Below are 16,022 nucleotides of genomic sequence, written 5' to 3'. Positions count from 1 at the left end.
GAAGCACACCTGGTGGTCTGGGTGCCTCTGGGCAGTAAGTTTCTGTTCCCCTCGGGAGTCAGCTGAGTGTGAAGTCCCAGAAAGGGATGGATTCAGTGCAGGGAGGGCAGCGGGACGGGGAGGTGTTCCTACTCAGTGCTGTGGGAACAGGAGGAGAAGGCTCTGTCATTCAAGACTGATGTTTCCCAGAATCAAATGGCTTATTTTAGATGATGTTCAATATCCCTGGACTCCCTAGCGAGAGTTAGACCCTTTTCAAATTTTTTTCAATCCTCGGATGATGCAGGGGGCGAGAATCTCAGTTTGGTGCCAGTAAGGCTTAAACACCTCTGTGAGACTCTTTAATCTCCCCTTTTAAACAAAGGCAAACTAGATCTCCAACTTCTAAGAGTCTTAAGCAGGGAATAGTATCTCACAAAAATTTAATGATTGTCTTTTGCTTTCCTTGTATTTAGTTTTTACATTTCATTGTATTTGGTTTTATGGTAAATTCATTGCTTTAAGAGACACTGATATCGCATCTGCTATATTCCAGGCCCTGTTCCAAGTGCTTTACAGATACTGACTAATTCTCCCAAGGACCCTATGAGGTAGGAATGGTTATTATTATCTCCATTTTACAGAATGAGGACTCTTGAGACCCAGAAAGGTTAAGTAAACTTCCCAAGGTCACACAGCCTGTAAACAGCAGTGCAGGGATTTGAACTGAGGCAGGCCGGCCCCAAGTCTGTGTCTGAACCACTGTGGTGCACTGAGTTCTGTATGCATTGCAGCTGTGTGTATGCGTCAGGGGCCCTGCGGGGGGCCCAGCGATTCTGCACATGGCTTCCTGAATTCTCACAAGAATCCTGGAGGCAGGCTTTACCATCTTTACTTACGAGGCTCAGAGAGGGGGAGTGATGAGCCCAGAGCCACACAGCTGAACGTCTCTGTGCCCTTCACCGCTTCTTGCTTGGTGACCTGTTAGGGAGCTCAGAGGGGGCCAGAATAGGATCTGGGGAACGCGAGCTCAGGGATGGTGTCTGGAAAGAGTCACGCGTGTGACTTGGTCCCACATGGGTCGGCCCTCTACGCTTCAGTTCCAGCTACACCCCTGTCATGGGGGTCGGTCTGGGTAAGGCTCCAGGACCCACCGGCCTCTGGCTGGTACCTCCTCAAGCAGACAGAGAGCTGGGGGCCAGCCTGCGGGTTGTCCCTCTGCCCAGGGCACCGGAGTCTGCTCTTCCTGGATAGGCTGGCTCTGTTCTCCAGAGAGGTCTCTTCTCCACCTCATGCAGATCAGAGAGTCCAGGTCGTCTTCATGTGATCAGGCTAAGTTCATCTTAGGTATTCACTCGAGGTTTCCTTTGTGGGCTAATCTTGGATTTGTTATTTAGTAGGAAGCAAATTCACTGGGGAAACCTCGACCTGGGGGTTTTGGGGGACAGGGCACTCAAGCTGGCTTCTTGTCAAATACCATTTTCCAAACCACCCCTCCCCAACCCCCCATCTCCTTTCTTGTCCAGATGAATAAATGTGCACACATCACACTACAGCAGCAGGCTTAGCAGGGGTGGAGGAGCAGCAAGCTTCTCCCCTTTTGAGCTCCCTTCTCATCTGGGACTGTGTGGGAAGCACAGGGAGAAGGTGGGAGAAGTGCAGAGGGATCGGAGGGGCGAATCAGCCACTTCTAAGGGACGGGAATCTGTGGGGACACCCATGGGCTCCTGACACTCTTGCTTTTCAGAGACAAATCCCAGAATCTGAGGCAAGTCTTCCAAAGGAGGGATGGGGGCCCGAGAGAGGCTGTCCAGGGTTCCTTGGTCCCCAGGCCCGGGCCCACACTCTCGCTGTGTGTCTCTTCCAGGCTCCAGGAGGCAGCATGCTGTGTGGCTGGGCTGCCCCTTTCCTCCTGCTGATGCTCCAGGGAGGTAAGTGACTGCTTCATGGTCCACAGGTGGGGAGCAGCCAGGACAGGGCTAAAGGCCACAGGGTCGGAGTCAGTGGCATCTGTCCACTTGCAGCCGACACGGGTCCAGTCGCCACCTCTGCATTACCCAGAACCCATCCAACCAGAGAGCTCCATCATCAAGAACTGGGTCCTGTGTGTCCCATGTGGCCCAGCCCTCCCGCTGCGGGAATGAGAGACTTCATCCTTCTTTTCTGCAGCTCTCTGCCTTGGGTGGCTCCCAGCCCTCAGAGTGAGGAAGTCCTGCCTTTGGTCTAACCTCAGTTTCTCCTCATCTCGTAAGAGGTGTTTTTCAACAACCACTGGATCCACAGCCAGCACTGGTGTTCCCCAGCGGGCAGGAGCGGGGCCGTGGAGACAAAGGCAGCCGAAGCCTTGGACGGCAGCCCCAGAGGACCAGAGGATGTTGCAGTCAGAGGGAGAGATGTTAGAGACCTGAGCTGGGAAAGTCAAGGAGTTAGATATGAGGGCACAGTCAGAACTGAGGGATCCAGGAAGCTTTCCCAGAGGAGGCGGGACACAGGCTGGAATGCGGGCCAGACTGGGGTCAGGGGCGCGCTCAGCCACTGCTCTGCTGACTCATCTGCATTTCTGTCTGGTTTTTACCGAAAGACCCAGAGCCTCAAATAGCTCCATCAGGAAACAGATGTTTCCAGAAACGAGTTCCTATATTTTCCCTTTACCAGTGGTCAGTGCACTGTCCTGGCTCTAAAGGGACTTGAGGTCCCCCACTGCAGCTCCACCCACCAGGGGCACAAATGACAAGCCCCTGCTGTGTCCTGGGCGCTGAGCACCCTCGTTCCCTTTTCCCGACAGTCCACAAGGTCCCTGCTGCAGTGACACCCAGTTCTCAGTTGAGGAAGCTGAGGCTCAGAGTGGATAAGGGAGAGGTCCTGGGCCACACAGCCGGGCAGTGGCGGAGCTGGGATTGGTTCCCAAATCTGCCCGATTCCCGTGGCCTTGACTGCCTTTTTTTTTTTTTTAATTTTTCGTTTTTGGTGGGGGAGTTAATTAGGTTTACTTATTAAGTTTTAGAGGAGGTACTGGGGATTGAACCCAGGACCTTCTGTATGCTAAGCATGCACTCTGCCACTTTAGCTATACCCTCCCACGGTCTTAACTGCTTTTATGCAGAGAGTGCCACGTGCAGGCAGCGTGGTCTGCACTGGTGTGATATCATCCAAATACCCCTCCAAGAGGTCAGTATCCCCAGCTTACAAACAGGGACTGGAGCAGCCATGAGTCATGTGTCCACTTTCCATGCCTCTCACTGTCCCCCTCACCCTGTGATAACCCTGGGGTCTCTGCCCAGCGGTCAGTGTCCTGACCAGATGACTGGGTTTTTCACTCCCTCTGGTTCCTGATGCCCCCTCCACGCTACTTCAGGGGCTGCTGTCCCCTCCCCAGTTTCATTCCAAATTTGGGACAAACTCTGTCCCTTGATGGCCTCAAGCCTACCTAGGAATGGCAGCTCCTTGCCAAGTTCTGGAACTCTGAGAGAGAACAACCAGGATGTAAACTCGGAGATGACAGCCACATGGGTTTAGGTCCTGCCGAAAACCATCCTGTGTTCTCCATAAGGTATCTGAACTAGCCCCTCTGTGCCCACTAACAGGCCTTGTGTTCCTCCCGGGGGAAGCTTCCTCCAAGAACAGGATTCATGGCTACATCTCAGATCCCTTGGGAGTGTCTGCCCGGGGCGCTCAGCTGCAGTGAGAAGGATGCTGAGGCCACGCCCAAGGGAGCAAGAGAGCCATGATTGATTAGCAATGTCTGCCACGTGTGTGGAGGTGTAGAACTAGCATGGATTCGATTCAGCCTTTCTTGGGTCTCAGCAGCCAGACCAAGAGAGAGACAGGAGGTGTGGTCCAGCCTCAGAGCCTCAGTGTTCTCATCTGTAAAATGGCTGTGGGCACGGGTGAAAGGATGTTTCCAGCAACAGTGTTCTGGGCTCCGAATCCAGCTTCTGACCTAGACTGAGCCCTAGGAAGACAGTCCTACCGCCCCTTGGATCTTCATTAGTCAAGGAAAAATAGGGAAAAGCCACTAAAAGTGAATCTACGTAAAAGGGGAACAGATTTCTGGTAAATAGGAGGGGGAAATAGCAGCGCTGGTACTTGGCCTTACAAAACAAAACCGAACTAAAACTTCTTAAATGTCTTTCGCCAAACATTCAACAAAATGTAGATTATGATGATGCCTCTATTTTTAGAACAAAGTGAACCAATTAATGTTGGAGGTGGGAGAGTATTAAATTGTCCAACAAAATTGCCTGAGGGGAACATGCCTGTGTCACTTGCGGCAGCGGCGGTGGTGGTGGTTTGGGCAGTAGGATGACACAGACATTTTGGCAGAAGGAGTTAAGGGCTTCACAGTTTTCAGAAGGTTTCTGGCTCCATCGAAGCGCTGCCAGGTCACTGAGGTCCACGTCCTGTCTTGGACCAGCCGCTGTGAACAGATGGCTCGTCCCAGTCGGGGCTTCGAGACCCTCGCAGCCCCTCTCTCACTGACTTCATGAATCCCTCTCACGGGCTGCCCCTGTTCGCCTGACGTCTGGGGAGTTCAGGACATGCCACCTGGAGGGGGAGCCTGGCCGGGAGGGATGCTGACCTGCGGGCTGGACACGGGGCTCGTGGGGAGAGGGCTGGGGGGGGACCCACTGAGTTTATGATGTTCACGTTAGCAGAGGCCTGTCTCCATAACAAGTTTTGAAACTCTGGGGGCTCAAAAACAAAATTGTCACATGGCAAAGCCCCCCTTGCCCGAGGCCTATATGTTAATGGCCCTTGGGCCACCGTATTCATCCTAGCTGTGGGAGCCCTGCTACAATTCATCCTCCAGCCCTCGAGGGGGTGAGGGGGTGACAGGAGTGAGGGCTCTGCAGTTACCTCATCAAGGCCTCTGTCTCCCTGACCCTCCAGCCTGGGGCTGCTCAGACCTCATCTGCTATACCGATTATATCCAGACTGTCACCTGCATCCTGCAGACATGGACCATGCACCCCGACATGCTCACCCTCACCTGGTAAGTGGCCGGGCCTCAGGGTAGCCCTGGAGAGCTGGGATGGGGGCGGGACCGCCAGAGACCACAGACTGTGTTGGACCTACTGTGTGCCTGGCAGGTGGTTAGCAATAAAAATAAAAGCTGCCTCTTCCTGAGGGCTCTCTCAGCCATTTCACCAAGAGCATTTGATTTCAGCCCAAGAAAGACCATGAGCTGGAAATCACCGTGCCCATCTTACAGATGCCCACCCAGGGCTCGCGAGACTCGTCAAAGCAGGGCAGCTTTGTCCAGCCCCAAAGACCAAACTCTCTTGCCTGCACAGGGCTGACTGTGGTTTTGAGACCTCAGGGTGACTAGACTCCCACATGATTTTTTGAAACTGGCATCCTGTTACGCTTCACATGGATGATCACTTCTGAGCCTCACAGTTATTTTACAAATGAGGACACTAGGGTTCAGAGAGGTTATGCCATTTGCCCAAGGTCACAGAGCCAGTGAATGGTGGAGCTGAGATGCAAACACAGGCAGCCTGACTCCAAAATCCATGGGTCCCGATTAGTGTATATTGTGAAAGAAAAAAAATTATTCATGCCCCTTGTTAAAGGATGGTAAAGCAGACTTGATTCAAGACCATCGAGATAGGTATAGGGACCACTGCACGGGCTTTGCAGTAGGGAAGAGGGATTGAGCTAAAGGCCGAATACAAGGAAGATTGGGTATTGATCGCTAAGGAGCAGGGGCAGGGGTGAGGGTCAGTGGGTGGAAAATTACTAAGAGGCGACATCAGGGAGGAGGGGCTTCTGGCTAAACCAGCCATCACCTGGGGGAGGGTGGAGGATGATGGTCCCCATCAGATATGGAGGATGGAGGATTCGGACCAAACTGGCTTTAGCAGGATTCTTGCTAAAATTAGACACGGCAGAGCATGGAAGCCCCAAAGTCAGGACCTAGTTGAGGTGAGAGTTCCGAGCAGCCTGAATTGAATCTGGTCAAGGAGAGACTCTTTGTCAATATGCTGCTCAGGATAAAGAACAGCTGGCTTTCATTCTGTCATCACCAGTTTCTTTATTCACTTATTTATTCAGACACTTACTTATCAAGCTCTTGCCAGACACTTGCAGGCACTGGGGGGCCCAGCAGAGCCCGAGACCAACAAGGTCCCACGTGTCTTGGAGCTGACACATTGCAGTGGGGAGTGGCTGGGGAGACCAACAGTAAACACATAACAGCCAGCAGGATGCTTTCTGAGAACAAGGAATGCTCTAAAGAACAGGACTGTCGGGTAGAGAGCAAGTGACATGCAGGGAGGGTCTCCTTTAGCTGGGGTGGTCAGGGCAGGCCTCTCTGGATGAGAAGGAGGCAGCCTGCGAGCTGAGGAAAGGGCATTCCAGGCAGCGGGCACTGCACGTGCAAAGGTCCTGAGGTAGGGGACAGGCTAGTGACTTTGAAGAATAGTGAGGAGGTCAGTACAGCTGGAGCAGAGTGAGCCAGCGTGAGGGAGAGTAACAAGAAGGTGAGAGGTAGGCAGGGGCCAGCTTTTATTGTGTGGGTGGTGAGAAACCACCTGAGGGTTTTTAGGCATGGGGGTGACGGGGAGTTTTTAAATGTCCCCCTGGTGGCTGTGCAAGAGGTTTGGAGAGCATTTATTCAGCAGAAGTTTCTATTCCAGCAAATATTTATCAGGGAACTGAGTTCACACATCTGTGTTAGCCTTGGAGCATGGTCATGTTCACAGCTTGAAGATGTAGGCAGGGGAGTAAGTATCTGGTGAACTCCTATACATACTTCAAAATCCAGTTTCTGCCCAGTGGCAGATCAAAAGCCAGAGCATTTCCCTCCAACCTTATACCAACAGCCTTCCCTGGAAGTTCACCCAAAGTACGGGATGAAGTTCATTTGGCTCTTATCTTGGCCCTGAGCACAAGCACTTATTAGGATTCAGCAGATGTTGGACAGAAGGAGGGCAAGAAGGAGACCTGAAATGCTTAGCATCCTTCTTGTAGGACAGTGATCCAGTTGATAGAACTGGCAGGGACAAATTTAGGCTTGGTCCAGGCAAGAATGGCCCAAATTTGCAAAGTTGAGAGTTGCTGTCCTAAATGAGGTAGTGAGTTCCTGGTCCTTTGGAGGTGTGTGAGCCAACCCTGTACACAGTTCATCAGGGCTGCTTCAGGGGAGGGGGTGCATTCCCTGGGAAAACGGCGGTTGGACCAGGTGCCCCGTAGCCCTACCTCAAATCCCTCCCAGACCCAAGAATCTGGGCTTCGACCTTGGCCTTGTGCATTGAGCCTCCCGGCCTCCAGCCATGACCAGCTGCTCTGTCCTTGAAGGCAAGACTCCTATGGAGAACTGGAGGACGATGTCACCTCCTGCAGCCTCCGCCCATCCACCCACAACGCCACGCATGCCAAGTACACGTGCCGCATGGATGTGGTCCAGTTCATGGCTGACGACATTTTCAGCGTCAACATGACAGACCCGTCTGGCAACCATTCCCAGGAGTGCGGCAGCTTTGTCCTGGCTGAAAGCAGTGAGTATCCCTTGGGTCCCAGAGCTGAGAAGTACACAGGCTCCCTACCCCAGCATCAGAGCTGCCCTGTCCTGTGTCCTTACATCACCTTAGGGTTCTGCTCTTTAGTTGCACTGGCGTTTACTAAGGTGTGATGAGTTGCTAATAGGTTTGAGCACTAACTAAAGAGAGACAGCGGAGGTATGAAAAGGAGCTGGACTGGGATCCATGACCTCAGCCTCTGTCTAGCTGTGACCTTGGCCTTGTTCCCTCTATGTAGAGCGAGGGTCCTTTTAACCCTGTCTCTCAGGGATTCTGTCCCCATTATGAGACAAGTTGGGGCACTGGGTCCCAAGAGAAAAACTTCCCTGAGTTTTCTCACATTTATTAGCTCCAGTGAGGCCCGGAATTTCCCTCCAGGCTGGAGGTGGGAGGAGTCCAGGGGCAGGAGGGGCTCGGTTGGTGGGAGCAGCCATCACTGTGGTTCCAGAATCAGGGCAGGGCAGGGTCCAGGAGGCAGCTTTTAGGGTGTGTGTGCAAAGCGGGATGTCCAGGGAGGGGGTGAGAGACCCATGCTCAGAGGCACGCAAACACAGACTGCTGAGAGAGTCCTGCCCTCCTCAGGAAGCCCCAGCCCCTGTGGTCTGGGAGTTTCTGGCCCTAGATTGCCAGCAGTGGGGACAGGGGATGAGAAGGTGTCTGTCATTCACACTCTGGGGGCCAGGTTTGCACCATTCTGCTGAGTGGGTGTTGTACTGCAGAGGGTGTGAATGAAGCTTCACACACGCCCAGATACACCCAGAGTCTCTCTCACACCTTCGTAAGTACAGCCTTGGACAAATGCACGGTGTCCCACCAACTCTTGGTCTCCCCAGCACAGACACAGAAGCTGCCACACTCTCTCATGCATCCGTACACGCAGGCACACACGTGCACACACTAGCTCACGTGCTCCCTCAGCCATGCAGATCCAGCTGTGGCACAGGGGCGCCCTCTTGCCCCTCTGAGTGAGCTGGGCAGACAGCAGGCCACCCCCTCCCCTGCAGAGGAGAAGGGACCGCACCACTGTCACTCCACCCCGCAGTGTGGCTTCAAGTTGCATCTCTCTCTGGCCCCCTCCCTCCCACCCTCCCTGCCAGGGTCCAAGGCCAGGCCTGCACCCAGATGTGGCAGGAGGCAGATTCTCCCTCACCCCCCCCCCCACCGTGGACCCCTCCCTCCTCCTGGGCCCTGGGCCACCCTGGGCTGAGCGGCCCCTATCCGTGACCCCGTCCCTGACCCTGGGCTCTGCAGACATGCCCTCAGCTCCTCCCTGACTGGTTCTCACTGCCCAGCCCAGGCCGTACAGGGCAGCGGAGGACTGGCCTCTGCCCACCTGGGGAAGAGAGGAGAGGGCTGAGGGGCTCTTCTGGCCCCAAGGACCCATGGCTGAAAGAGCAGTGACAGTAATGCCCTCACTGTGGCCTCCTGAGCGTGCGCCGTCTCCCACTTCGGCTCACGGTGCTGAGTTGGTGCTGAGTCATACGCAGCTTCAGAGTTCCTTTTTGGAACCCCTGGAAGGTTCATTTGTTGGTTTGACTAGTATCTCCTGGGGGCCCTCTGTGTGCTGGCTCTATCTTGGAGAACAAAACCTCTGTCCCAACGAGCTGAGATCCCCGAGAGGGGGGCGTATGGCCATCAGGGTCACGGAGCGGAACATGGAGAATGTCCGATGGTGGCAGACGGAGCTGGGGGAGGCGGGATCCGGGGAAGGATGTCGCTCCTCTCACACCTGGACAGCGCTGCCACCCAGCCCCCTGAATCACCTCCTTCTGCTACTTAGTTGGTCTCCGTGAATTTTCACCCCGTGAGATAGAAACTGGTCCCTTTTACAAGAGAGAAAATGAAGACACATGACCTGTGTCCAGCTCAAGTTCATAAAACAAATTTGGGATGGAGCAGAACTGGAAGCTTTGACCTTTAAATGGAAGCACCCAGGAGACCATGGTGGTGTGGCCTGGACCTCTGCTCCTGCACCTTCCAGAAGATGTCTGGGAGATGGGAACAGGATGTCTTGGGAAGCTAGAATTAAAAGTGAATGGTGTCATCATTTAGAACAGAAATGGAGAATGGGTGGGTCTGGCCACAGTGTGGCTTAGAAAGCTTTAGGACTGGCAGCTAATGTTAACATTTGAGAGCTTTCCCACCATAATCCGGACTTCCAGCTTGTTGGGTTTTTCTTTCCTGGCCATGCTGGTCTGCATTCCTGCCCCCTTGAACGTGGCACCCCCCTTTAGATGGGGAGGGCTCAGTCCCCAAACCTGCTTCACCCACATCTGTTCCCTGCCCACCCCTGAGTTTGCAACCCAATCTAGTCTAAATCTCTCATTTCTCAGATGGGCGAACAGAGGACCAGAGACAGGGGATGCTTCACCTCAAGTCATTCTGGGTTACTAGTCCTGATCTCATCAGTGACTGCTCAGGCGGAGGGGAATTTATTCCCAGCACCACATCCCTTTCAGCTGCTGCAAAATCTCATTCCATTTTATCTTTCTGGCTTTTTCCTGGAAGTCAAGCCATCTCCCCCTTTCAACGTGACTGTGACCTTCTCCAGACATTATAACATCTCCTGGAGCTCCAGTTACGATTTCTTCGCGCTGAAGGGCAAACTTCAGTATGAGCTGCGGTACAGGAAGCGTGGAGACCCCTGGGCTCTGGTGAGGCACTCGGAGAATTGGCAGAGGTGGGGGAGCGGGGCAGTGCTGAAGTGTCAGAAACGGATGGTCTGGAACCTTCCCTCTGTGCTTAGAACGGCCATAGCGGGAGAGTTCCAGAAGTATCAATAGCCGGGGAAGTCCAGTGTCAGAGGGACTGTTGTTTCAAATGTGAAGGCTTCTAGAGGTGTTCTTTGTTTAGAGTGTTGCAGAGTTCTGGAATGGCTCACTCTTTAAAACAGTTGAAAGTTCTAGAATTACCCATCCTTTAGGATGGTCCCAGTTTAAGATTTTCATCAGTGCCATTTCTGAGACTGTCCCCAGTGTCCATTGCTAAGATGCCTGCAGTTAAAGACTTCCAGAAATGCCCGCTATTGAGAGTACCCACTGTTGAGGAATTACAAAAGTGTCCAAGGTCTGCGATGCTGCCAATTGAACATTCCCAGGAATGGCCAGTGCTGCTCCGGGGACAGCCCCAGGCTCAGCAGGAAGGGTGCCTGCCAGGATTGTGAGTGGCTGAGCTGGGATCAGAGAAAAACAGAACAAAGCACCATGTCCCAGGCGAGGCTGAGGCCGGGCCCGTGGCTCTGTGCTGCCTACGCTGGAGAGGCCAGAACTCAGACTAGGGCCTGTTTGTTGGCGGTGGAGGGGGTGGTGGGAGTGGAGACTTTGCAGGAGAGACTCAGCCCTTTTATGGAGGCTGCTAAAAGGTGGTTCTGCTGGAGGCAGGGGCTGGCCTGGCTGGTCCTGACCAGTTGTATCTTTTCCTGTGCCGGCAGAGTCCAGGGAGAACGCTGATCTCGGTGGATTCGAGACACATCTCTCTCCCCAGCTTGGAGTTCCACAAAGGCTCAAGCTACGAGCTGCAGGTGCGGGCAGGGCCCCAGCCTGGCACCTCCTTCAAGGGGACCTGGAGTGAGTGGAGTGACCCAGTCATCTTTCACACTCAGCCAGAAGGTAGGTGTGAAGCCAGGATGGAGGCCCCGCTCCTTGTGCCAAATCTTGTCCATGTGCAGCAGCCCTGAGCCCTGAGCTTCCTGGCATGGCTAGAAGATATCCCCTCATCGTGTCTCCCCTTATAGCCCTTTCGCAGCATTTCTGGGGCTCCTGCTTGCCAGGCCCTTCATTGGGCACTGGGTGATTCTCCTGGCAGGGCATTTGGTCCCCCTAAGATACCTGTGAAGTGGGAATTATTACCCCCATTTTGCAAGTGAGAAAACTGAGGCTCAGAGAGAGGAAATCATTTGCCTAAGGTAGGAGTGGGAGCAGGATTTGAACCTATGTCCATCCCACTGCAAGGCACCAGCAACCATCCCCATGGCCCCTTCTGCTCCAGCTCGGACCCTTTGCCCAACACACCCAGCCCCTGTGGCCTCTATTCCATTTCACTCTGTGTTTGTTTCCTTCCCAGAGATAAAGGGAAACTGGTACCCTCACCTGCTTCCCATCCTGGTCCTCGTGTCCCCCATCCTTGTCTTCTTAGGCCTGAAGATCCACCTGCCTTCGAGGTGAGGCTGGGTAACAGGGAGGCAGGGAGGGGGGTCAGCCTGGGCCAGGACTGGGGGACACCGTGATGGTGATAATGACAGTGATGGTGATAATAAACCGTTTACTGGGCACTGGGTGGAGCACTCACTTAACCATGACAGCAGCAACATGAGCTTTACATAGCATTTACTCCCATTTGACAAGTGGGGAAACCAAGGCCCAGAGCCGCCAAGGAACTTGGCCATAGCCACACATCTATGAAGTGGAGAAGGTAGAATTTGGACCTCGGTTGGGCTCTTGTCCAGTGAATCTTAAGCTCTGAGTCCTGAGGGGCAGGAGGGGCCATTGGGTGGGGGTAAAGGGTCTGTGGGCTATATCCCCCACCATCCCTTCTGCTTCAGAACTGGAAGTTTTGCTTTTATCTGTTTATATGTTGGGTTTCTGCTGAACATGGCCATCAAGAGAAGGGCTGCTGCTGCTGAAAAATAAAACCAAAGCTCCACTGGCCTTTGCCAGTGCTGCCGGCTTGAGGCTGTCGTTTGCTGAGCCCTCACTAAGTGGCAGAAGCTGGGCCGGGGGCTCTGCATACCTGGCTTATCTTGTTTAAGGAAGAGAATCTTGCGAATGGCAGTGGAGATTGCGGGGCTTGGTGCTCTCTCTAGGTGCCCCAGGCGCTGTGCCCATAGGTGCTGACTCCTCCCCACAGCTCTGGGGAGTGGTTCTTTGCTCATCCCTGGTGGGGGAGGAGGAAGCCAAGGCTCAGAGGGGCTGCATTTGCTCAGCACAGAATAGGCAGCCAAGCCCTGAAACTCCAGGCAGCTTCAGGAGACTCGCTGTCCCACATTACAGATGTGAAAATTGAGGCCTGGGCCAGAGGGAGCAGAAGGGAGGGGCCTGGGTGTGTCTCGGAAGTGCTGAGTCTCCTGCAGGACAAAGTCGGGGAGCATCTGAGCAGGCTGCCCTCTGGGAGGTGTGTGGGGCTCACCTCATCTCTGCCCTCCCAGATTGTGGAAGATGTGGGTGCAGGTGCCGAGCCCAGAGCACTTTTTCCAGCCCCTGTACCTGGGCCACAGCGGAGACTTCAAGGTGAGTACTCCCACCCTGTGAAGAGCCCCCCAGAGCCTCTCACCCTCTGGGAGCTTGCATCCACCCTCATGCCCAGACTCCCAGCCCCACCCTGCAGGCCTGAGGCTCCCAGGCCCCCGCCAGGGCTGGAGCCAGGCTTCAGTCTCTGTACCTGCAAAATGCAGGAAGTAATTCCTGTGGGGCAGAGTTGCCATAAGAAATAAACAAGATCAGGTAACATTTCCCAGCCCAAGGAGCCCAACTGGGGGAGGGCAGAGCCAGGTGATCCCATGAGCCACAAACTGGCCTCCTGGTCCTATGGCAGAAGCCTTTGATAGGGAGGTGGAGAGCTGGCAGTTTCTGGGAAGGGAATGGCTCCACCTGCAAAATCCACCAGCCTCCTGTGGGCCCCAGCCCCGCCGCCACCGCCAGCGCCCTGGGTTCTCTGTACCCAGTTACCACTAGGCACCTGTCCCGGTGGCGGCGGCGGCCCGACAGCAGCCACCGCAGAGAGGATGTGGTGACGGCTGGGAGGGGCAGCCCACCTGCTCTTGCAGAGCCTGGAAGTCAGGAAGTGCAACCAGAGCCCTGACTGAGCTCCCGCCACCTGCTGTCTGCCTGGCGCTCCCCGAGCACTGTCTCACCTCCCCCTCTTTTATCCTCACAGCAGCCCCTGCGGGTGGGTGGCAGGGTGGCTTAGTGGGTGGGTGCTCCATTGTCCCAGGGGACCCACAAGGAGACCTGGGCTCAGAGTGGGACAAGGGAGGAGCCTGGGCTCCATCCCACACTGGAAAACCCTTTCTTTCCTCTTTCCTCTGCACTTTCCCCAAAGCTCAAATATCACATCTATTTTGCGAGCATTTTACCAGTATTCATCCAGCACATGCTGCGCACCAGGGAGTCTGCTAGGAGCTTCAAAGATAGTGTTTCGTGTATCTTTAATCCCTACAACTGCCCTGTGGTGGAGGGGACTATCAGCAGATGAGGAAATTGAGGCACAGAGAGGTTGAGTAACTGGCTCAAGGCCACACAGCTGAGAAGTGACCTCAAATCAGTGGTGGTAGCCTCAGCAGGAGTCTGAGATGAGCTGTCTGGTAGAGTAGATTCAAAACTGGTAGATTTCAGTTCTCAGGGATTTGCTCTGCTGATTGGGTAGAGACCCAGTGTCAGGAGTGGGACAATAAAACAGGAGGCCTGGAGGGGCTCTGTCACTTAGCCCTCAGGCCCTCCTGCCTCCGTGTCTCCACAACTCAGGAATCTGGGCCCTGCACTTACACAGACCCCAGGAACCTTGGATTGTGTGAGCTGGCAGGCTGCGGAGGGCCATGGTTCCCTGCTACAGAAGGGGAACTGAGGCCCAGGGAGGCTGGTGGGGACCATCACTGGACAGGGACGCAGCATGATGCTAATCTTCCCCACCCCTGCCTCTCTCTTTACCTTCTGGTGTTTCTCTCTGTCTCTGTCTTCCTCTCTTGCTGTCTGTCCTGTCTCTGTGTCTGTCTGTTTCCACCCCCTTCCTTGTCCCCACTCTCATCCATGACTTCCCTCCTTTTCATTCTCGTAGAAATGGGTGGGTGCACCCTTCACTGCCTCCAGCCTGGAGCTCAGACCCTGGAGCCCAGAGGCGCCCTTGCGCCTGGAGATGCACAGCCAGTGCTCCCCACTGTGTGCAGCCAAGGGGCTGGTGCTCACAGAGCTGCGGAAGCCCACAGACCTGGTGGAATCCGATGGGGTGCCTGAGCCGGGCTCCTGGGGCCCAGCGCCCTCCACCACTGGCAGCTTGGGTGGCTCAGCTTACAGCCAGGAGAGGGACCGGCCGTACGGCCAGATATCCATCGAAACGGTGACCGTGGTGGACGCAGAGGGGCTGTGCGGCTGGCCCTGCACCTGTGAGGATGACGGCTACCCAGCCCTGAACCTGGACCCTGGCCTGGAGTCTGGCCCGGGCACTGAAGACGCGCTCCTGCACACGGGGACTACAGTCCTGTCTTGTGGCTGTGTCTCAGCCAGTGGCCCTGCCGGGCTTGGGGGCAGCCTGCAGGACAGGCTAAAGCTGCCCCTTGAGGATGAGGCAAGTTGGGCCCCAGGGGTTCCCTGGAGCAGCAGGCCGCCCCGAGGGGTGTCGGACAGTGAGGCTGGCTCCCCCACAGCTGGCCTGGACATGGACACGTTTGACAGCGGCTTTGCGGACTCTGACTGCAGCAGCCCTGTGGAGTGTGACTTCACCAGCCCCAGGGACGAAGGGCCCCCCAGGAGCTACCTCCGCCAGTGGGTGGTCATCACCCCTCCACCTGGGGGTCCGGGGCCCCAGGCCAGCTAGTAAAGTAGACTGGCCATCCAGAGCCGGCCATGCTTCTGGGCCACGAGCCAGAGACAGGGTCACCTGGGCTGTGTGTGAAGAGACCTGCAGCCCTTAGTCTTCCTGGTGGGGCCCCTCGATGGGGCCCCTGAGCCCAGTGTTTAGGATGTGCGTCTGGGGCTCTGGTGCCCAAGTGCCCATGGACACCGAGCATGCCCATGGTTATGCCGTGTGCCCAAGGCCGCATGTGTCTGTACCTACCTGAGCTCCCTGTGTGCACAAATGCCTCTGTGCATGTGATGGCAGCCTCCCTCTTTCCCAGGCACATGGGGTAGCCCCTGGATCATGTGCTAACAAGCTGATCCAGTGCTGCCCACAGGCCCTGCTGGGACCAGGGCGCTGCCTGGGGCAGATCAGCCCTCCAGATCCTGCATCCAGGAGCCGCCAGAGTCCAGACTGTTCCTTTCAGGGGCCAAGTCCATGGTGACCCTGAGGGTGGGAAGATTTGGGGGGCGGCCAGCGGGCCTAGGTCTGAATCCTGACTCTGACGCCTCCTGGCTGTGCCACATTGGGCAGGTTGCTTTCCCTTTCAGGGCTGGAGTTTCCTGTCTGGACAACGGGGGTGGCGTGCCCTACCTTGGGGAGAAATTGGTGAGGTCGCCCATGTATAGTGTGCAGCCCAGACCTTTAATAAACATCAACTTCCTTCCTTCTGTGGCCAGGACCAAGGCTCGTGCTGGAGGCGGGTGGGGGTGAGAAACCAGACACCGCCCAGGTACCTGCGGGCTGTCCCGCCCTGTCGAAGGGCACATGGGGGATTCCAGCTTCGTCTCTTAGAAACAGCCCCTTACCGACCAAGGTTTCTTTTCCTGGCTCCTGCTGCCTGTTTTGTTCCCTTTATGCACCCAAGACATATTTATTGAGTGGAAGTACTTGAAGGTGCAGGGCTACCTGGAGAGGACCCATCCTTTGGCATACACGTGGGGGAGGGGTGCAGACCAGACTCGGCAGGAATGA

At 55.3% G+C, this 16,022-nt stretch overlaps 1 protein-coding gene across 3 annotated transcripts in view; it reads left to right on the top strand.

Annotated features, from left to right (window-relative positions):
- Positions 1-15,722, top strand: part of IL21R (interleukin 21 receptor) — a 50,785-nt gene extending 35,063 nt beyond the window's left edge. For 2 of the 3 annotated variants that reach the window (XM_074346163.1, XM_045521114.2), the window contains exons 2-10: positions 536-590; positions 1,847-1,910; positions 4,870-4,972; positions 7,282-7,481; positions 10,011-10,156; positions 10,933-11,110; positions 11,565-11,661; positions 12,646-12,727; positions 14,271-15,722. In XM_074346163.1, the coding sequence (XP_074202264.1) occupies positions 1,862-1,910; positions 4,870-4,972; positions 7,282-7,481; positions 10,011-10,156; positions 10,933-11,110; positions 11,565-11,661; positions 12,646-12,727; positions 14,271-15,026 (1,611 nt within the window). In that variant the 5' untranslated portion in view covers positions 536-590; positions 1,847-1,861 and the 3' untranslated portion in view covers positions 15,027-15,722. The remainder of the gene's footprint in view (positions 1-535; positions 591-1,846; positions 1,911-4,869; positions 4,973-7,281; positions 7,482-10,010; positions 10,157-10,932; positions 11,111-11,564; positions 11,662-12,645; positions 12,728-14,270) is intronic. The other variant, XM_010960983.3, reaches the window with a different exon arrangement.
- Positions 15,723-16,022: the final 300 nt, after the last annotated feature.

This window comes from Camelus bactrianus, chromosome 18, assembly GCF_048773025.1.
Source record: "Camelus bactrianus isolate YW-2024 breed Bactrian camel chromosome 18, ASM4877302v1, whole genome shotgun sequence".
NCBI classification, from domain to species: domain Eukaryota; kingdom Metazoa; phylum Chordata; class Mammalia; order Artiodactyla; family Camelidae; genus Camelus; species Camelus bactrianus.
The sequence above is the reverse complement of the archived record's forward strand: the minus strand, read 5'-3'. Positions and strand labels throughout refer to the sequence as shown.